The sequence below is a fragment of the Sceloporus occidentalis genome, unplaced genomic scaffold (assembly GCF_023333645.1).
Source record: "Sceloporus occidentalis isolate IW3139 unplaced genomic scaffold, rSceOcc1.0.p SCAF_8, whole genome shotgun sequence".
Classification (NCBI taxonomy): Eukaryota; Metazoa; Chordata; class Lepidosauria; order Squamata; family Phrynosomatidae; genus Sceloporus; species Sceloporus occidentalis.
Window position 1 is genome coordinate 51437290 of NW_028316988.1, and position 23735 is coordinate 51461024.

The following is a 23735-nucleotide window of genomic DNA, read 5'->3' on the forward strand; positions in this document are numbered from 1 at the left end:
TTTCTTTAACCCATCATGGAAGGACAGAAGGAAGGAATGGTTTAAAGAAAGAATTTGCCAGAGCTCAGTTCAGAGCAGCAAGACAAAAACAACAGACAAAGAATAGGGGGGAAAAAAGAGTCCTGAAGTAGACTGGAAATGGGGGAATTATTTGTTTGGAGATGAAGGTCCTCAGGCAGTTTGAGCACTTCCAGAATGTCAGGGCTTTTAGGCTTAAAAGGCAGGTGTTCCTTTCTGGGGAGTGAAGATGCAATGAACTGTGATCTTGTTTAATATTATTTTGGGTCAGCTGCGTGCGTCCTTCAGTAAGTTTTTCTTACAATGCTAGACTATTACATAATTAAGTGAAAAGGTTTCCCCCCCTTCCATTTCCTTCTGTCTTATCATCATCTTCTTCATCTCTCTCCAGTCCTTCCATGTTGTTCACTTTTAATTATACAATACTAGGCTTGTTAGATAGTTCATCAGCTAAACTGAAAATGCTACAATTGTATTTGGGATCCCTGTCTCCTGCATGCAAAACCTGTGTTGTGTACCATTGATCTTTGCAGACTACACTTCTTGATTGGGAATGAGGAGACAAAATGGATGCAATGATTCAGTTGCGCGGACAAATGTTCCATATGTTCAAAGGTACTCAAAACATTTCTGATTCATCTTCTGGGAGAAATTCAAGATATTAAATAAATAAATAGATAGATAGATAAATATTCTCCACCCTTAATTCACTTGCTGATTTTGGTAGCTACCTGCTTATTTTTGTACAAGTGGTAGGTCAGGGTCTTTGAACTAAAATACATAATACCTTATGAACCTTAAACAAAGCGTATGAAGCGAAGTGTATATGATGGTAGTGCTGAAAAGGAAAGGAAAATGAAAATGAATTAAAAACATAACTGAAGATATTGTAAGATGAGTTTTGGGACAGCTTTTCTCAATCTGGCAGTTACTGATTAACTGGACTCCTACTATTCTGAGTAGCAACCCCAGGAATGGGGTTTGTAGTGGGAAAAAATCTATTTTGGAGTGAAGTAAAAAAAAAGTCAAAAAGAGACCTTGTGAAGGAACCTGTAGCAGATGTGTGTCCCTGGTTCAGCAGTGAAAAACCTCCATGTTATTCTCTATAAAGGTCCCAAAATCAATAAGGTAAGAATTTAAACTATCTCTGAAGATGCCAGCCACAGATGCTGGCGAAACGTCAGGAAGAAAATCTTATAGAACATGGCCACATAGCCCCAAAAACCCACAAAAAACTATGGATGCCGGCCATGAAAACCTTCAACTTCAAAGAATTTAAACTATTTCTTTCTTCATCCTGGAAAGAAATGACTAGCAGGATGGGCTCAGTGCAATTCAAAATCTTTATCAATGACTTGAAGATGGAATACAGGCCATGCTTACTGCAGATGACACCAAATTAGGAGAGCTAGCTAATACCCCAGAAGACAAGATTAGAATTCAAAATAACCTTAGATTGGAGATCTGAGCCAAATCTAACAAACTGAAATTCAACAGGGAGAAATCTAAGGTATTGCACTTTTTGGGGAGAGGAGGAATGGAACACAAAGAGATAGGATAGGGGCACCTGAATTGGCAACAGTATACATGTGAAAGGGATCCCAAGCTGAACCTGAGTCAACATTATACTAACTGAAAGAAATAAATTTTGTAAACTGCCTTGATCCTTTAGAAAGACGGTATATAAATAAAATCTATTATTATTATTATTATTATTATTATTATTATTAAGCTTTGGACAGGCCTCTCCTATTCTGCTTTGGAATACTGTATCCAGTACTGGGCAGCACAATTCAAAAATATGTTAACAAGCTGGACTGTGTCCAGAGGAGGGAGACCAAAATGGTGAAAGGCCTGGAAACCATGCCTTATGAAGAGTGGCTAGAAGCTGAGTATGTTTAGCTTAGAGAAGAGAAGGCTAAGAGGTGATATTACAGCCCTGTTTAAATATTTGAAATGATGACATACTGAAGATGGAACAATTTTGTTTTTACAACTCCAGATAATAGGACACAGAGTAACGGATTCAAACTGCAGGAAACGAGATTCCACTTCAATGTTAGGAAGAACTTCCTAACAGTAAGAGCAACAACTCTTGACAGTGAAATATGCTGCCTTGAAATGTGATGGAATCTCCTTCTTTGGAAGCTTTAAAAAGAGGCTGGATGGCCATCTGTCGCGGATGCTTTGAATGAGAGTTCCTGCACGGCAGGGGTTTGGACTGGATGGTCCTTGAGATCTTTTCCAACTCTATGATTTTGTGATTATATTCTATGAAATGTTACTGTTCGCGGTAACAAAATAATTTTTCAATTTTCAATATTTAACATTGTTGAATTAGTTTTCAAACCTTATATTGAAAGATATGCTATTAGCAAAAACTCACATATTTTTCAGTATATTACCATTAGGAAGACAATACAAATACCTAATCTTTTCCTATTTTTCTTAGTCACATGTAAGTGGAGATTAATAAAAATCCATACTTTTGATAGAGAAAGGAAAAACACCACAAACTTAGGAAAAGTGCATAATAATAATTATTTTTAAGAGGGAAGGATGTAAAAATGCATACATCAATGAGTGCATAGAAATTTAAATACATATATAAGTATAAATGGAGAGAGAAATCCCAGAGGTCCAAGCAGGGTTCAGGAAAGGAAGAGGCACTAGAGACCACATTGCGAACATATTCCTTCCTCCTATTTTCACTCCTCCTCCTTCTGTGTTCAAGCCTGCTTTTCTTACGATGTGTTCTGCGTGTAAGTTGAATAGGTAGGGTGATAAGATGCAGCCTTGTCTGATCCCTTTGTAAACTGGGAACCATTTGTTTATCCATGTTCTGTTCTGACAGTAGCCTCTTGTCCTAAGTACAAATTCCTCAATAGGACTATCAAATGTGTTGGCACTCCCATGTGTTTAAGGGCATTCCATAGTCTTTCATGATCTATGCGATCAAAGGCTTTGCTATAATCTACAAAACACATGCTGATTTTATTTTGGAATACTCTCTCTCTCTCTCTCTCTCTATATATATATATATATATTCCTCTTTTTTTCGATGAACCTAAAGCCATTTACTCAGCTGTCTCCCGTTAGAGGTAGTTTTGAGTGTAGTCAAATTGCAAGACCCAATTTTGTCTACCAAACCCCCCTCTCTGTCCTCTGATTAGTAAAATCCCTGTGGATCCTTTAACTGTACAATTGGCAACCTAAGAGATTAATGAAGAAAGTACCTTCATTACATTATTTACTGTTAAAATATTGGATTAGAGGTGCTGTTATTCACTGCTCTCAGATTAAAAAATGATTTTGTAAAAATGACAAATAAGGAAAATAAAGTTTCCCTAAGTCATTAGTAATTAGGATTTAACTTTTAGCTACTTTTTGATCTCATTAAAAAGTGTCAGTTTCCATACGATTCACTTGTGCTATTTACAAAATCTCCTTCCAACCTCTTTTTTGTCAATACAAGAAATATGCAGAATCCCCCAGAGAAATTCCACTAATCTTATTAAGATGATTTCAAGCAAAATGCAGCAAAACCTCTATGGCTGTTTTTTGAGCACGATACTCCATTACTTTGGGAACACAATCAAATGGCAATTGGGACATTTTATCTTTGCACAAGCATCAACCTGTGCTTTATAGATAAGGGAAAACACTTTCATTAAATAGATTGTGCAGAACTATGGGACACTGTTAAAGAAACAGGTGTGCCACAACATTTGATTGTCCTGATGCATAACCTATACTCAGGACAAGAGGCTATCGTCAGGACAGAATACAAAGAAACAGAACAGTTTCCAATTGGCAAGAGGGTCAGGAAAGGCTACAGCTTATCACCTGTTTGTTTAACTTGTATGTGGAACATAAAGCATGATTAGAGTAAGAGGAAGGAAGCATGGAAATTGGAGGAAGGAACATCTACAATGTAAGATAAGCAGATAACACCATACTACTAGCAGAAACACTTGGGAAGAGTACTGAAGAAAGTGCAAAGGCAAGTTTACTGTAGAACATTAAGAAAACAATAAATAGTGATCAAAGATGATTTACATAACTTTAAAGCAAATGACGAAGATACTGAAAGATAGTTCAAGATTTTTCATACTTTGACTCAAGTCTAATCTGCACTGCAGAAACAATGCCGTTTGACACTGCTTAAACTGCCATGGCTCAAGTATGGAGGGTGCTGTTCCTACAAAGTAATGTCCTTTCACAGCCTCTTTCCTTATCATTTATTAGGGATTTTAAATTGTTAAACCATATATGGATATTTTAACCAAAAATCAAACTTAAGTAGCTAATTACTTAAAATAAATAAACCATGACCCTTGCCTGCATGCAGCTTCTGTGATTAAAAAAATCATTAAATATTCTTCTGGGAACAAAGTAACTCCAACTATGACTGATGTCAGATTTACTACCTCCCTGGAATATTTGTAACTTCTGTAACCCAGTTCTTGCACTTTCCAGTGAAGTGGCCATCTTCATGTTGTAAAGGCTACTATTCTGAATATTTCTTCTTTGCATTTTACTAGATATCAGTGTCAACTGTGATAAAAGAATCAACAGCATGTATTTCACTTTTGAGCCCATCCTATAAATTATTTACACATGCCCACCAGCTGGGAATGATCACAAATGAGTTTTTAATCACTGGACATTGAAGGCAGCTCAGGAAGGACTTCATTGAAAAATGCTTTATGGAGGTATATGCTAACCTTCAGGGTCCCCTGTGTCTTAACATTAGCTCAAGGCAAGGGTTGGTGGATATATGGCAGCTGACAAGAATGCTCTTGTATTATTTCATCTATTGAACTAGGTTTACCACAAAGAGAAGCCAATTTGGTTTGATGTATATTTACGCCTGGGCTCTCTCTGTTGGAAATGTGTTCAGGTAGCTTGAAAGGCAAGGACATGGGCACCATAAATTAACATCACAGACCATGTTCTTTTTTACCATTCCCTGAGCTTCTGTAATACATCCAACTGCCTTTGAAATTGAGCTGCCCCCTTTTTAATACACGTATACTGAAAAGTGTCAAGAGTGTTCAGGAGGATCAAACATGCTGGAATTGTTGACATGATGTATTATATCAAGTAACTATATTACTGGCAAATTTTGATTTTGCAAAATCCACTATCCTTACAACCTCCACCAGCATCAAATTTTATATAGAGATGCAGCAAAATCAGACATAAAAGTTGTTAACAAAATCAAACTCCCATCCTGGCAAGACTCTTAGACGGCTATTTCTTCTTTCTGAGTTCCTCTTCATTTACTTGTTTGCACTCTTTTTCACACATCACCCAAAATTCTATGGTTCCATTATTGTATGGTTACACTCATACTGCTACAGCCCATAGCACTACATCTAGTATATAAATCTTCATCCTAGGTTAAACATATTGATGGTACAATCTGAATACATACCGTGGTAGAAATTCCAGCATCGTGCCTGGAAATTTACTAGATAATATAAAGAAAAACAGTTTTATGTGAATAGGTTTAAAATATGAATAGCGTGCCAGTGAGACCATTTTGATGGAACAAAATGATATGCCTTGTTACAAACTTCTAACATGGTATCCATACTCAACTTGGTTTACTCTGTTTTTTCCTCTTTTGGGGAAAAAGAAATCTCACTTGACATTTCTTGATCTCTGCATCCAAGACAAATAACTGTAGAAAACTGAATGTAAAAGAGATTGTTCCCCAAGCTGAAATAACCACAGACAGACTGAAAAATATGTCAACCTAACTGACCTCTGTAAAATTGAAACTGTTTATGGGTCTTCATAACAGGAAAGCAGAAACAGCTTTGCCAAATGCTGACATAAGGTACTAGCCACATTCTCAATGGAGGTAGTAGGAAAAATAACTGATTCAATGATGACATTTAATATTTTAATATGCCATGTACAGAGATCACAACACTTAAAGGTACTGCCTTTTTTCATTTCCCATATTTATTTTTATCCATTCCAAATAGCTAGATGAGAGCTTTACTCAGATGTTTCCAGTGGGACTCCAGGGTTAGTCCAGCTAACAAGGGTTAAGTTACCACCTAAGATGGAAGAGGGTTATGCAAGATCAGGGATGATACTTGTAAGGCATTTCACATGCAATTGTACTGCCATAAAAGACAGTGGGCCCTTGGTATCCACTGGGCTTTGGTTCCAGTATCCCTCATGGATAACAAAATCCATGGATGCTCAAGTCCTATTGTATACAATGGCATAGTAAAATGGTGTCTATTATATAAATGACACAATTTTTGAATTTATATATTTTTAGAATATTTTCAAACCATGGGTGGTTGAATCCATAGATAAAGAATTTGTGGATACGGGCGACCACTTAAAAAGGGAAGTTTAAGTGATGAGTGATGCAGTAGTCAAAGAGTTATTGCAGAAACATGGTGATTTTAGCCACAGGTGGTGAGGTAACTTTGGAAAAGGAGACAGGTATGATTCAAGGATGTTCCTGTTAGGATGTTCTGCCTTCCACTGGGAAAGGTGGAAAAGAAGGTGATGGGGAGTGTATGGGTAGGAACAGGGAGATCCTGTTGGCTAGCCCGTTCTTCTTTACCCAAGGGTTTAGGGCAGAAGAAAGGCCATAACTACAAACTAAAGCAAAACAAAAACCACCCACTTCACCCAGATGTTATGTATACTGTCAGACTATGTTGGATGCAACTGGGAATAATGACAACTGCTACAGTTCCCAGACACATTGCATTGCCTGCCCAGTTGCTGAAAAATATTTTGCTCTGAGCTGCCATACAGTTTTACCTGGTTAGCTAGACTTTACCCATATGGTCGGTGCAGACTTTCTTCATACCAGCCACAAGTAGTTCTGGCCCACTTGCTAATCCTGATCTTGGCTGCATCTGCACTGCAGATATAATGCAGTTTGACACCACTTTAACTGCCATGGACCAATGTCATGGAATTCTGGGATTTCCAGTTTTGTGAGATATTTAGCCATCTCTGTCAGAGAGCTCCGGTGTCCCAACAAACTATAAATCTCAGAATTACATAACATTGAGCCATGGCAAGTAAAGCAATGCCAAACCGCATTATTTCTGCAGTACAGATGCAGCCTTTATTTCCCTATTGAATATCACAAGGTCTCTATGACATCACAACGGCAATGGTCTTAGATTTTGGCTTTGAAATCTCAAGGAATGCAATATTACTGACCTAGGCAACCGTAGCCTGATTCCCACTACCTTTTAAACTCGCAAATCAGTTTGAACCAGTTCAAATGACCCTGGTTCCCAGTTCAACTGAATTGCTGAAGCAATTTGGAGAGGTGGCTCATGCACTAGACCCATTTAACATGCATCTTTTTGATGCTGATTTTTTCCATGTCTTTCTGTGCTGTGCAAGTGTGAGCCAGATGTGGATTGGAATCGATTTAAATTTGCCCTTCGACCTGCTGGAGCAGGTCCATTTTGAATCGATTCATTCGTGAATGTGAACCACAAGTGGGTTAGACTTGGTGTTTTCCAGATGTATTGGACTAATATTCCCATAATCCTCAGAGAGCAAGACTGGTCTAGAGCACAGCACAGATTCCTCTTTAAGGTCAGATAAATCCAAAGCTCTGTGCTCCTGTGACCAAGTATCTGTCATTCTCCCTTCTTCAAGGTAATAACTAGTTCCATTCTGCAGCCACAAGTGCTCTATGGTTTATTTCACCACATAGTTAAATTGGTAATTCAGTGTTTCCAATAGTTTCAAATTTGTAATGAAATTGATATATTTAAACACATCCAAAAACCATAATTTTTTTCAATTCATAAAAAAATTATATCCCAGATACTGTTCCAATATTACATTATCTGAGTAGGTATGAAGTTGCTGGGTGTGCGTGTGTAAATATGTTGTACTCTAGCTTTCCTAAAAGAAGTTCAATTTGATGCTTACTGGCTCATTGGCCTTCTTATAGCATTGACATTTGTAAAAAGGATAGACTAGAGAACACATAAAATATGACTCAGGTAGAAACAACTAAGGCCACCAGGAAGAACAATTACTTTTGGAAAATTTACACCTGATATCATGTTTGCCAGTGATGGTTATTATTCTTCCCAAATGTCAATTTCATCACTACTTCATCACTAGATTCTAGTCATTATAAGAATGACTGATTCCTGAGCTTACTTGAAAATCTCTTCCCTTTTTACCATTTACATCAATGCCTTTTATTGCAGACAGACCATTCAGTTTGATACTGATTTCAGGTCAGTGTGGACTATTTAATTGCTACAAAATCAGTTCAATGAATGTGGGATAAAAATGGCCATATAGGTAAATATGAGACAGGGGACCAAGGTTGGTGGAGGTGCAATATACACCTCTGCTTTTAGACTCTGAAACTGAATATAAGATAGTTCCAAGATGCAAGAACAACAAGAAAGCAAAAACCAGCTGTGAAACTTATCATGCAGAACTCAAGGCTTAATCGAGCAGCTAGAGAATGAGAAAATAAAACCGAGACAGCCTGCCAAAACAGCAAAGGTTATAATTAAAATCCAAAATGTTTTGTGAATTCTTCCTCCTTTGTTAAAAAGGAGGGAAACACTAAAACAATAATCTGCAACAAAACAGTGGATTTCATTTGAAGACACAAACCAATAATAAGCACTATAGCTAATCAAGAAATGTCCTCTTCTAACACATTATATGAACTTTGAGTTTAATGTTGTGATTCAATGTCCTCTTTCATTAGTTTTCTCATCCCTAGAGTTGAATGAACATAATTTCATTTCTGGTAGGTCAAAACTGGTAGACCTTAAGATATTTTAAAGTTCAACTGATAAGACTTCTCCCTTTAAGCTGTCATTCTGAAGGCTTAAATAGAATTCCATCCCTAGAGTTAATGAGCCACACATAATTTCCATAGATGTCAAGTTAATTTGTACATTTTCATTTGTCACAGCATTATTAGAGGCTCTGCACCATTGCAGTTTGGCTTGAATATGGACTAGGGGCCACTTCTACAACTATGGCCCTGATGGCAGCTGGTTCCTGCTCATTTCTGCTTAATATACACGTAATAGTATGGAAGCATTAAAAAAGCATGTTTGATCCTTGCTTTGGATGAACAGATTCAGGAATGACAAGCATAGTAAAATCCAGTTAGAGTATTTACATATAAAATGGTCATGTTAGATGAAGCAGTGATAACTTTCATGTTAAATTTTGATGCCCTAAACTACACAGATTATCCTTTAGCATGATCAAAGTGAATGCAAATAGATTCTATTGGTAGAATAATTAAAGGCATAGCTATGTTAGTCTGGAAAATTAATATGCAAAGGGATTTTGTAGCACCTTTGAGACAGATGCATATGAGGAAGTAGACTCAAGGCTACGAAAATTCATACCAGCTTCTTTCTGTCAGTTGATCTCAAAGGTGCCACAAGATCCCTTTACATACAAATTGTATTGTGGTTTACTACAGTGGAGAATGATGTGCAAATTTTCATTCAGGGATGCTTTAGTTTTTATTCCTGCAAGGCAGGTGGCTGGACCAGATTGCCCTTGTCAACCCTTTCAACTCTAAAATTCTATGATTCTATGAAAGCAACACCAGACCAAACTCACCTTTGAGCAAATAGGCTTCAAGTAGATGGGCAGCCATGAGTGAGACCTAAGCAGTGTGGAACCACAGCAACCAGATGCTGAGGCCCCAAGGGTGTCTGCCACCACCGTCTACTACAGACTGCCAGCAAGGAGCACTTTTTTGTGCTCCTTCTGTGGATGGGTTTGGGCTGTCTTGGGTGTTTACAGTGCAGCTTCAGCCCAATCTAGGGTCATGTGTCATCTGAATGCCACACCCCTGGATCAGCCCAAAGGTGGCACTTTTGGCCAGTCTGTTTCAGGCCCCAGATAGAGGAAACCAATACACAAACCCACTCTATTGGTGATCCGTCGCCAGCTTTAGAGGGAGTCAGACCTGGAGCTCCCCTCCCCCCTGCCCAGCACTGACAAGGGCCAGCTGGGTGACATTGAGAGAAGCTGAGGCCAGGTCTTAACGGCCTTGGCATTCTCCCTAGACCATCCTCCACCAGCTTGAGAGGGAGTCAGACCTGGTGTTTGCTCATTTGCCCAGCACCAACAAGGGCCAGCTATGTGATGCTGCGGGAACTCGGCCTCCCTGGAACTTGTTGAGAGGGTGGCAGAGATGGAGAGCGGCGCTCTACAAACGCCGACTCAAATTACCATCATCCCGACACAGATACAACCCTGCGGAAGTCTATTGCGAAGGAGGCAGAGGCGGAGATGGAGTAAAACATCTGATTGGGTTTTGAACTGTTTTTCTTGTTTAATTTATTTTAAATTGAGAGAAATGTTATTATTAGTTAATGCTGGTGGGAGTATAAGGGACTAGTCGCCCGTTGATATTGTATTATTGTTGTCCTGTATTTTATATTGTATTGTATTTTCTTTTTGGCTACCAGGGGAGAATCGGAAATTGTTAGTTAGATTAATATGTTATGTTACACTTTGTTTATTATTAAGTTATGTATTTTGGATTTTGTACTTTGCATTGCTATGTTTTGAATTTTGGATTATGTTCGCTGTATTTTTTTAATATTTATTCTGTAATCTTGTACTTTATTTGGCCTTTAAATGATTTGTATTGTAATTGTAGTTTCCTATTGTTATATTGTATTTCTTTATTGTTGTAACCCAACCTGATTCTATGTGATAGGGCGGGCTATAAATCAATAATAATAATAATAATAATAATAATAATAATAATAATAATAATAGGGTATCACTCCAAGAAGCATGCTCTCAAAAACCCAGATGTTTTTCATGGCCTCTTCTCTACTCTATATAAGTCGAGTGAGGCAAAAATGAAGCAGTTGCCATGAAATAGAGGAAAGCTGGAAAGGAAGAGTTATAGGTGTAACATGCCTTATTCCCATCACCCAAATCATTATCAGCAGGCGGCTCTGATGTGACTGGACAATGGTAAAGGATTTAATATGGGAATTAAAGGAGCAACTCAGTGCTGGACTCTACTCTTCAATACGTTTGATAACTCCGTTAAAGTTGAAATTAAATCCCAGTGGGTGGGGGATTCCCTGTGCCACTGATATCAGAGCTACTGCCCTTTGTAGTCCTTAAATGAATTTGCTGCCTACAGGTAGTTTTCTTCCTAGTGATGGCTCAGCTGATACTCCTCTCCAATGGCTTCTAGACATGGAATGGGGGGACCGTCCTTTACTTCTGGTAAGGGAGAATAATGTTTTAGGCCAGACAAGCTTATTATTGCAAACATGAAGAAATAACAAGTAAAATGGAAATTTGATTAGACAGGATTCCCAGGCTTAAAATGATGCTTTTGAATATAAATAGTTCTTGCCATAATCATAAAATGTATCATTTTCTCTGGGTAGAGAAAGGTGTAAATTCCACCATCTGCCAACAAACAGGGGTAAAAGCTTTCAAATTCTGAAGCTGAGCATACAGGACAAGATAATCAACCTTTCACCTTTTCAGTTATACTCACACATTTTAAAAAGCAAAAGAACTTATTCATAGATGAGGAACTGAGTGAATAATTCTAAAAGGACTGATAAGGAATAGAATCCTATTTTGAGCTAAACTCAGATTTGACTGAATCTGCACTCAACTTAAAATAGGAAATACCTTTTTATGTGGTCTAGGTTTATGTTTTAAACAATGGCACATGCACATTTCACACAAAGACACATACAGGTGCTTCTAAGTCCTCCAAAGCTTTACTAAGAAGTACTTAGTAAAGTGATATTCTGTTCCTGTTGAATACCAGCCTTCAGTGAATCTAACAAGGTATTTGTAATAATGTGTATAATTACCATATATTATATCATTTTGAAGATCACTTTGCTTGAAACAGTAAGGCATTGTTTTCGTAGATGGACAATAGATTATTTATAAAATCTGCAACTTTTGTTTTGTTGTAATCACTCCAAATCTCTAAATATAAAAGAGGGAAACAAATGCTCTTGCTTACCTGTGGCTGAGTCCATGACTCTAGGCTTGTCTCTTTTAGAGGTGACTGTGGTCTTCCTGCTTCTTTTGAATGCTTTTGAAAAGAAAGAGTTGTCAGTTATTTCCTAGGCCAATGCAGACTGTTTTACCACACAATTTAAAACATGAATGAGAGGGCCTTTTCAATGATAATCATTAAATCATTAAACAAAAATTAGCAAATCCAAGCCTACTCTATTATGATGGTGTGTCTCTGGAAATAACCTGACACATCTACATTGTTCCATGACTGGAGAACATACCATGCAAGGTTTGGGTTGAATGCTGGAATATGAATGTTGCTACTGTCATTGTCGGTGTGTAACATTGGAAGGAGCACTCCCGCATAACCTCCAAAATTTCACACCAAAAACTGGGACACATGTGGCCAAGTAACATCAGAACGTGGACAAGATGGCAAAAGTTATTAATGAGGAAGAACACACAGGCTAGGAGAGGCTGCAGCAGTTTGTTTTTGCCTGGCCTTCCTGCAAATTGCAAGGCTCCATGCCCTTCCTCTCTCCCTCATTGAGTTAACTGAGTATAAACCATTTTACCACTTTGAACACAGTCTGCAGCAACTGAAGTAAGCTGACGCCAAAGGGTAGAAATGGGAGGAGAGACACACTGGGACATTTTAAAAGCAGCTGAAAAAATGAGATGGCAAGATCCAGACAGTTTGGAGGGTAGACTCCCCTGACTTAATGCAACATGTATAGAGCAAGTTAAAGCTACATAAATATCAACACTGAAAAAAAAACTGATATAACTACCTAGACATCCAAGATAAAAGTGCTGAAATTCTGTTATAGCATAATCAGTGGTCAGAGTCTTGAGAATACAACAGAGAGCCAAAAAGACAAACAAGTAGATTCTTGAGCAGATAAAGTCAGGAATTTTTTTTTGGAAGCCAAGATTAAGTATCTTGTACTTTGGCCACATCATGATTCATTAGAGAAGACATTAATGCTAGAGAAGGTGGAGGGCAGTAGAAAGAGAGGAAGACCACATGCCAGATGGAGAGACTCAATCAGGGAGGTCATAGGCATGAATCTACAAGAGCAAAGGAGGACAGGGGTGTTGGAGAGGTCTCATCCACAGGGCCATCATGAGTCAGGGATGACTCAAGGGCAGATAACAACAACAATTATCAGTGTGTTCCTAATTTGAAAAAGAACTTAAATGTAAGGATAAGAGACAGGCTGACCCAGGGTTATTCCAGGCAGAAGCTTCTTACTGCTATTAATGATAGTTTTTAAAAATGCAAACTTTGTATGTTTTAAATTTTATATTTGTATTTCTAAATATTTTTTAGATTTTAAATCTACAATTTTAATGTGTTGTATATGTGTTGTTAGCCGCCTTGGGTCCCACTTTGGCAGGATCAAAATAAAATGAATAAATAAATAAATCTATGTCCCATTCCCTAGGAAATGTTTGATTAATATTTGCAGCCCTTAGAAAAGTAATATCACATTTGAAGGTGAAGGAGTCTAAGTCACAAACTGAAGCACATACAATACTGTGGGTGAATAAACTGAACTTTAAAAAAATAGTTTTTAACTCAGCACATAAAATGCAAATCTAAAAAGAGAAATTAGATTCTAATTTATTCAGGGGAAAAAAAGAGTGATGACTTGTGACTTGTCACTCCAGGGCACAAGCTACCCTTTGTCCTACCCACTGGATTGCCATGTTGCACCCTCTGGGGTTGTGGGTACCCCGCCTTAGAAAATTCCACGACCGAAGCAAGGGGATTGCACCTTGCTTGGAAACACCCCTAGTTATTCTAATGCATTACCAAAAGAAAAGCATGTATAATTCTCTGATCTGAGGCAGAAAGAAAGGTGATAAGCAGTTAACAGCAAATAAGTGATGATGAAAGGTTTTAATTCCTTCTTACACAGTGACATCCAATTTTGGCAACTAACAACAATGAGATGGAGATGTGAGATGATTTCCTGCATCTTCATCATCATATCCTGACCCCATCAATATTTCTGTCTGTGCAAGCTTTATAAAGCATTAACATATGTTTCTTTCACACCAGGGTTATTGTGGTTTCTTTACTGTAGGAGCACCTTGAAACACAACAACAATATATAAGAAAAGAATCTCAAACATCTCCTGGCATTGCCACTTGAACCTTTCCTCATCCCAAAATTTAAAATGACTGACTGAATGAATATAAATGAAAATTGGAAAAACACTCATGATTTAAGTGATTTCAAGTCATCTTCAAATAATTCTTTTTGCTGAGGCTCCTGTTCTCCCCTCCCTGGTGAAATTACATCTCATTTTCCAGCCACCTTGCAAAACCTACTAATGTGCATAATGACTGCCCATAAATGCTCCAGACTTTATGAGCAAAGGGACAGAAGTGCCACTGCAGCCTCCAGAGAATCTTCACAAAATTGTTGTGTAAGTCTATTTCACCTAGCCACTTAGAAACTGACCCTGCAATGAATTTTTCACACTTCTTTTTCACCTCCCTAACACTGGAAATCAGTTTTGCCTTTCTTTCTTTCTTTCTTTCTTTCTTTCTTTCTTTCTTTCGTTCGTTCGTTCGTTCGTTCGTTTCAAAGTAGCTTCCTATGGTGAGAGAATAGACTTAGTAACATCTGACTTCCTGAAGGGCAGTGACTGGAATTTTTAAATAAAGTAAAAAGAGCAAGGTGCATGTTGGCAGGAAGGTTTAGACAAAGGTATAGATAAAAGGAAAAGTAAAGTAGGTGTATCTATCCTCATCTAATTATTAATAACAGTGATAAAAGGTGTTCCAAAGGTCTTCATAACATTGTGGGTACACACATACTTCATTAAAAGCAGCATTATGAGCTGAGCATCTTTACACGTCTCAGGTATTCCTTCCTTATGGTACAAACATTGTTCTGGAATGACTAAAAAACAATAGGTGCTGTAGAACAGAGCTGAAATAGAAGGAAGAGGACAAACCAAATGTAAAGCAGTATTTTGATGGTTCAGACTAGGGCTGTGTTTCAGGGTGCATTTTTTAAAAAGAGTAATGTCTTTATTGGCATTTTCCTGGCTATCATGGCCATTGAAATCTTTTAGAGTAAACACTTCTCCAAAGTTTGGCAAAAAAATACCTCAAGGTATAAAAAAGTCTCTGGGGCCATTCAGACAGACCGTGGCCCCAATCTGGCCTTTCCAGGGTGGAAAAATAAGCTGCAAAAAGCGGCTCCTTTTTGTACCCTGGAAAGGGTGCCATAGCCATGTTGCTGCAGCTTGGTGGTGCTCCTTTGGTGCTGCATCATATGGACAGAGTGCTGGATGAGCACCATGACGCCATGTGCCATGTGGAGCAGTGTGTGGCATAATGGTGCCCTGGGATTGGGGTCGGGCGTGCACCATGTAGAAGCGATGCCCCAACTCCATCCCCAGGCTGACCTTAATGGTCGGTCTGAACAGGGCCTCTCTCTCTCTCTCTCTCTCTCTCTCTCTCTCTCAAACACACACACACAGTTTGTCCCCAAACATACCTTCTGTCATCTAGCACCTGTACCTGAAGTTGGTAAATACTTGTGATTTAAGTGAACAGAAATCACTGATGTAAGTGAACTGACATCATTGATTCAATGTTCTCTGCCTAACAAGGAAGCTGGTAGACTTGCAAAGAAGAGAGGGTATCTGGATTACAAAAGTATCTTGTTATGTTATTCATTTTTCTTGCTCCTGTATGACATTTTTTTTTAAAAATTATTTCTTACCAAAAAAGGCAGAAAACAATAACAAATACAAACAAAAACAAGCTAAAATACAGATCCTTAAAAACCAACTTCAAAGATTCAAGGTCACATGGGAATGTAAAAGGGCAACATTACATAAAAACAGGGATAGACTTAGAACACAGAGATACCTTCTTTGCACCAGTTCGATCATCAAAAGGGAATCATATTACAAAGGAAGACCCACTTCTGCGCCAATGTTGTTGAGATCAGATATAAGTGGGGACCATCGTTCTTCAAAAGTCAGAGGAAGAGTGCATCCCCGCAACCTTCTAGATTGATCAATGCGCTTTTCCATAAACCAAAAATTCCAAAATCCAGACCACCAACCAGTCATATTGACCTTTCCAGTTTTCCAAGCCCTGGCAATTTCAATCCTGGCCAATGCCAACAAAAATGCAACAATATCTTTATTATGTAATGTCTTGTTTTCATTAATAAACAATGAAAGCAATAAAAGTTCTGGAGAAGAGACAATTTTTGACCAGCGATTTCTGAAACTAAGTTAACTACTGAATGCCAAAATGCAAATACACTTGGACAATCGTACCACATGTGCAGGAAGGTACCCCTATTACTACACCCCCTCCAACAGCACAAAGTGGGGTTCTTAACACCTTTGCCTGATGGAGATCCAAGTGGAGCTTCATCATGTGTTTTTTGCATTTTGGTTGTCCTAATAAAGGTATCACTGTTTTGTGGCTCTTTGATATTATTGTACATTAATGGTAAAACAGACCCTATCCTATAGCAGTAGGCACAGCTCCTGGGTGTCTATAATCTATTGAAAATCAATATTTGTCTCTTTGCTGTTTATAATTTTCTCTGCTACTTTGCTTCAAAGTGCTCAACCTTCAGAGAAACAATTTTCTCTCTCCCCCTCTTTCTCATTCAAACGCAGACATATTTTTGTACCAGAGCTCTCAGTATCATGAATCATTGAAACCTCCCTTCCAGAATCCTTTGTTTGTGCTCCCATCACTCTCATCCATCTGACATTTAAACTTAATACACAGAAGAAAATTAAATCCATAATGAGACAAAGATGGTATGATTGATTTCAGTCTGAATGTTACATTATGGCTTCAGCAGAACAGTTACAGCTCCCAAAGCCCCAATCCTGTCACCAATAAAAAATTCTCTGGCAGTGAGGCACGGTTGTTAGGAGGAATTAGGTTCACATAATGACATGCTTAACTAAACCTCAAATAACTTTTAAAAACTATAGCCCTTTGAAATAACCAACAAGTACAAATGGTGAGTGGATTCAAGAAGGATCCCTGTAGAACACAGAAGAAATGGGTGTTATCTGGTCATTATTTGTGTTCTTTAACGTAAGTATATATTTTTCACATTATTTCTGACACCAAATTAAGGCAGGGCAAAGTTAGTCTTATTTCCAAAATCCCTAGGCTTAGAAGATTTTGAACTCAGCACCACATCAGATGACCTAATGATATCTCAGTTGGTTTTTGGGCATCTTGGCTATTGTATGATGTAGACTTTTAGTTGTAGCTTTTTAAACTTTTGTAAGCCACTTTGAGTCTCTGGGGAATGGTAGATGAACAGTTAGTTTGGGTTGCACGGAAAAGCTCAGACCCAAATGAAGATAACATTCAAAGATCTAGCTGTGTTAATCTGAAAAATCAGTATGGAAAGTATGGAGACTAACTGAAAGAAATATGTTGATAGCACAGGTTTTTGCAGACTTGAGTCTACTTGATCATGCATCTGAGGGAGTAGGTTCAAGTCTATGCAAAGTCATGAGACCAACTTCTTTCTTTCAGATAGTCTTAAAGGTGCTGCAAGATCCCTTTGCATATACGTAATATAACATGTTAAGCTTCTCAAAGGATCACACGATCCACCACACAAACCCAAAAGCTGGGTAAAAACATCAATCATTTGCAACTATCAGACAGCTGGGAATGAAACTACAGCATGGCCTCTTCAAAGACAGTTATTTCACAATTGTGGTGTTATGACAAAGAAGACAATGGCCCAGGACAGACTGCCCCAAAAGGGTGACCTGGCGGCGGCTTGTTTCCCTCTGGAGGGAGACTCTCAATTCCCCACTCAGCCATGAAACCCACTGGGTGTCCTTGGGCAAGTCACATTCTCTCAGCCTCAGGGGAAGGCAATTGAAAACCTTATCTGAACAAATTTGGCCAAGAAAACCTCACAATAGGTTCACCTTAATGTCACCATAAGTTAGAAATGATTTCAAGGCACACAACAACAGCTATCAGGGTGAGGGGGCAGTCACCAAGCCATCTTCCATGTGGAAAATTACATTTGATTCTCAAAGTAAAGAACTAGGATGGAGTTGCAGGTATATGTTTTTGCAAAATATTTGAGAAATTTCACAACAACAAAGTTGTTGTTCATTGGGTGGTTTAAAGATACAGACAATCATTTCCCAAAGAAAGTTCTCTATGTCCTGGTACAGTCTGCCACTTTGTGGCAGCCTGGGGCCAAAATTAGGGCTGGAGAGTGCAGAGTGTACTCACGCTTTGCTCTCTCCTGGTGCATTCGAACAGGGCGGCATACATCACCATGCTGCTCCAGGGTGCTAATGGCTCCTTTTTGGGGAGGATGGTTGCTGTGCCCATGCAGTTGGTGCAGCAATGATCTGGGGCAGAAAGGGGTGGCATCTCACCATTCCTTCATGCCTGTCAGTACTGCATCTATATGTCTAAGTTGTCACTGGATAATTATAACCAAAATTAAATGTTCAGGTTGGATTCAAGTTTGCTGATCAGAGGACGGGAGAAACCTTTTTAGTGGGTGGGGGACACATATACATATTATCCAACCATGAATTTCCTCCTGGCAGTGACTGCTAGGAAGGTGTTTCTTCATCCCAGCTTTAATCAATAACCTCTGCAATTGAAAATTTAATCTAAGAATGTATCAATATCTGTGGCCAATAGATAACTTTTAATATTGAAATTGCACCTCCCATGATATCGATAAATTACTTGACAGCTGGACACTTACAGTATGATCCTCTAGATGTTCTGAGAAATCATTATGTTGGAAAGGAATTTGGGGAGGGGAGAATCTCTTTCCCACCCCTATTTTGCATTTCAGTTACCTTCAAAGTGGCATTCATTTAGATTTTGGGGGTGGAATGGCTAGCAGTGGAAAGGGGATGAGGATGGAAAGAATGAGTCTAATATGGTAATGAAATGCTGAAAAGATTTAACAAAACCTGCCATGAGATTTGGCAGATGGTTCTGTGGAGATTGTCAAACTTTAAACTAATCTTCATTTAAGAGTTTTAAGGTTGTATCCCTCCACTAAAGCTTCTTGCTCTTTTGCTGGGTTGATTCTAATAAATTATAGATCAGACCCTCTGCAAAACTGCTTCCATGAACAGAGGCTTCTTAAAGCACAGCTAAACTGAGCAAGAAGATTACATGTTATTATGATGTGGCCCAGTGGGCTTCCCCCCTTCTTCTCTTCCTTTTCTCTTTCCACAGGAAACATAATGATGTTAAGAAGGATAAAGTGATCATAGTGTGCAAGGAGGTCATCAAGACAAGAACAATGCCTTTCAACTCAGAACCCTGGCAAATCCTTCCATCTCACCATTCATGTGGCAAATTCTGATCCTTAATGGTTCCATAAAACCCAGCCATTCCTAAGCAGAGAAACCCAATCCATGCTCTGAGATCAGATGATTAAACCTGCTCCTTGCTAGAAAGAGAAGTCACTAGGGGGATAACAGTGCCAGACACTCTATTTTATGGGTAAATTTTAGCTGAATTGCAGCCTACTTTTTTGGGGTGTCAATTTTTATTGCTGCTAGAGCTGGAAGAAAAGATTTTCTTTCCTGAATTTTGAAAGAAAACACACATTCAAATATTAATTTTGTGAAATATCAGATATCCTAAGTAGTATAGAAAATTAAATTAATCACTGATTGTGAAAAGGACATGTATAATTATTTAAAATATAAAACTGTAAATAAAATTAAGAGAGAGAAAAATATGTCTTGTTAAATCTTGATCTTATAATACTCTGGGATAGGGACATTTTGGGCAAATGATATGAAATGTCCTGGTCCCACACATTTCAAACAAAGAACTTAGCTGTCTGTCAGATTTTGCAAGTTTTCAAATGTAGCCTCTGTAGTAATAAGAGCTGTGCACAAATGGCCTCTTGAAATTCTCAGCTGACCTATGTGCATAGAAACTGGAGGGCAAGGAGTTATCTAATTTCTCTAAGAGCTTCTCAGGATTGGTCTCATCATTAATAGTAGCAGAGTACACATGATTTCTTTCTCTCAACTCTTTTTGTCTATCAATGCAAATAAAAGCATCAACAACTGTGTTGGTAGCCTGACTATCATTTTATATTCTTCACAAAGCCTTGGAAATAGCATCCTCCCAAGACAATAAAGAGGAGAAGCTGCAGCTGCCACAAAATATTATGGTGGCATTTGCAGATAGTGATCTGTAAAGTGGCTTTTTTTCAATCTTAGAGTGAACAAAATAAGAAGGGGGGTTATATTAATCACACGTTGATATTTGTAGTTTCGAAAGAAAGCACACATTCAAATATTAATTTCGTGGGCTGGAAATGGGGACAAAAGTGATTTTTGTACCCAGTAACCCCCTGACCAGTTCCTGGCTCTACTGGGTGATATTTATCTTGAATTCTTCTCTCATCCCCTTACTGTTCAGTTTTTTCTCTTTCCAGAAGATGACCACATTTGCTACTGGTGTAATCCACTTTAAGTATACAACCTTATCACATTACGCATGTAAGCTGTGGCAGAGAAGCAGCTTTCTGCTTACCTCTCCATGTGTCCTCAAAGAACTTCCATTCTCTCCCCAAGGCAGATGGGTGTAGAAGTGTGTCCTTTGACACCCTGGGAAAAGTCATTTGGCAAGGCACACTTTTGCAACCACGGACATTATTACACATGACTTAACCCATTTTATCCCCGATGGGATAGACATGCATTTAACTGTCAATGACAGATCTTACAACATTCTCCCATGGCTGGGCAAAATAGAAAATCCCAAAAGTAAAAAGGAGAGGGCTTTAACAACTTTCCATACAGATTAATATCGCGTTATTACTTATTAACCTAAACGTGTCTGAAAATCAACATGCTTTTGTAGTTTTTTTTCCAGATTTTTAAATCCCATTTCTGCACGGGATCCATCCAGTGTGATAAACTCCACAGAATCGTAGAATCATAGAGCTGGAAGAGATGTCAAGGGCCATCCAGTCCAAACCCCTGCCATGCAGGAATACACAATCAAAGCACTACTGACAGATGGCCATTCAATTTCTTTTTAAAAAATCTCCAAACAAGTAGATTCCACCACACTTCCAAGGGAATGTGTTCCACTGTCAACCAGGTCTTACTGTCAGGAAGTTCTTCCTAATGTTTAGGTGGAATCTCTTTTCCTGTAGTTTGAATCCATTGCTCCATGTCCTACTCTCTGGAGCAGCAGGAAAAAAAACTGTTTCCATCTTCAGTATGACATCCTTTCAAATATCTAAACATTGCACCTCTTCTCCATCTCTTCTCCAAGCTAAACATACCCAGCTCCCTCCTCATAGGGCAGGGATTCCCAATCTTTTTGACTCACAGAGCCCTAAGGGCTCCACAGAGTAGAGGTTGGGAACCACTGTCATAGGGCATGTTTTCCAGACCTTTCACCATTTTGGTCACCCTCATTTGGATTTGCTTTGGCTTGCCAACATCCTTTTTGAATCGTGGTGCCCAGAACAGGACACAGTATTGCAGGTAGGGCCTGACTAGAGCAGAACAGAGTGGTATTATTGCTTCCCTCAATCTAGAAACTTTACAGCCTAGAATTACAGTGGCTTTTTAGCTGCTGCATCACACTGGCCATTCACGTTCAATTTGTGGCCTTCTAGGTCCCTTTCACATGTACTGTTGTCAAGTCAGGTGTCTCCCATCCTACATCTGTACCTTTCATTTTTTTTTCTCCCCAAGTGTATTATCTTACATTTCTCCCTGTTGAAATTCATTTTATTAGTTTTAGCCCCACTTTATAATCTATTAAGATCATTTTGAATTTTGATCTTGTTCTCTGGGCTATTCACTAACCCTCCCCCTAATTTGGTGGCATATGCAAATTTGATAAGCATGCTCACTATTCCTTCATCCAAGTTACTGATAAAAATATTGAATAGCACTGGGCCCAGGACAGAACTCTGTGGCAACCCACCAGTCACATTTCTCCAGAATGAAGAGGAACTTGTGATCACCCTTTGGGTTCAGCCAGTCAGGCAATTACAAATTAACCTAAGAATTGCATTGTCTCGTCCACATTTTACTAGCTTGTTTGCCAGAATATCTTGGCAGACCTTGTTGAAGGCCTAACTGTAATCAAGATATGCTACAACCACAGCACACTCTTCATCTACCAAGCTGTGGTTTTTTTTTTTCAAAGAAAGAGATAAGTCACAAAGAGAAAAGGCTTGACCATTGGATTCCATTGTATATTCAGTTCTAGTAAATAAATATAGTTCAGTTTTACTCTTAAAATGTGCTTCTGCATGTTAATACGGGTGCTCCCCATCTTTCTTTTCTGAATACATGCAAGGATTCAACTAAAATTTCAAACTATTTGTTTTCAGAAGAGGAGCAAGTACTTTACCTAAATATGTATGCCCTATTCTGTATGCGTGAGGGTGAAAAGTGAATGCATGCATGCTGGCCTCTCCCTCACCCCATTCCTGATTTTAGTCCAAAATCTATTTGGGTCTGTCTTCATATTTGTTTGGAAGAAGAACTCTGCAGGAGTTGCAGAGAACTGCATTATGCATGCATGGAGAGTTCACTCTTCAAACTTACCTATTCAATGCAAGGAGAATGGGAAATGAAAAAACAGGATTCAATGCATATGTGGCTTCATTTCTTTTTTTAATCCTCAGCACCACCTTTGGAAGAATGTTTGAATATGACTACCATTTTTTCAGACAGATGGTTCTGGTATACTGCCAGTCTTCACATATGAGGAATTTTCCCTGGAAAACACTGAAATCATATGTTTGGGGCAGTTCACATGGTTCCTCATTATCCTTAAAACCCTGCTGGGCTGTGATATGAATGAGGTGGAAAAACAGAGATTAATCTAAAGCCATTAAAGGTGTTCTACATCTGAGCAGGGATATGCACTGGTCTCTTCTCAGTTTTGTTCACTCCGCTCTCCACTACACAGAGAGCCAAACATCTTGGAATACAACCCAGAAACATCAATTACATCTGGACCCTAACCCTGGTATATATTTCCCCTTAGGGTTAATGTGTGCACGCACACACACACCAGTTTTCTCTTTCAAATATTAAGCACTTGAACACACTGTTTCAGGAAATCATTTCTGGAAACACTGTATCTTCACTCAGCTTTTACCTTCATTACCATTCTTACCCATTTTCACTGCACATGGATAATTATTTTGGTCATCTTTTTCAGTATGTAAATATAGTCAGCCTGTGCCATGCACAGGCTTCCCTTCCGCGACTTTCGGCATAAGCTGAAGCTGCGGTACAATTTAATGAACAGTGTCTGTGCCCATGGCAGGTGCGCCGCACCATTGTTTTCAAAGGGGTGCAAGCATATGTGTTTTCTCCCTTACACAGGGGGCTCCGGAATGGATCCCTGATGTAAGGGAAGTGCGGACTGTAGACTGTAGATCCTCTTGATTTGCCATTGGAGCCTTGCATTCTGTACAAGGCCTAGCCTACTGCTTAAAAGAACTTAAAGTGGTATTTGCAGAAAACTGTTCAAAGAAAGAAAGAACAAAAGAAAGTAGATCCGCTAAAAGTGTCTTGTTTCAAGAGTGGCTCTAAGGCTTTCCCATTTTCTTGCCCCATTGGATTATGTACATATACAGAGCTACCATTTTCAGGGCTTTGCCTAAAGGCAC

General features: G+C 38.7%; 1 protein-coding gene across 3 annotated transcripts in view; it reads right to left on the reverse strand.

The window, feature by feature from the left end:
* PCDH11X (protocadherin 11 X-linked) overlaps positions 1 to 23735 on the reverse strand; it is a 560187-nt gene that overhangs the window by 195982 nt on the left and 340470 nt on the right. For all 3 annotated transcript variants that reach the window (XM_089536702.1, XM_089536700.1, XM_089536701.1), the window contains exon 5: positions 12047 to 12118. In XM_089536702.1, the coding sequence (XP_089392828.1) occupies positions 12047 to 12118 (72 nt within the window). The remainder of the gene's footprint in view (positions 1 to 12046; positions 12119 to 23735) is intronic.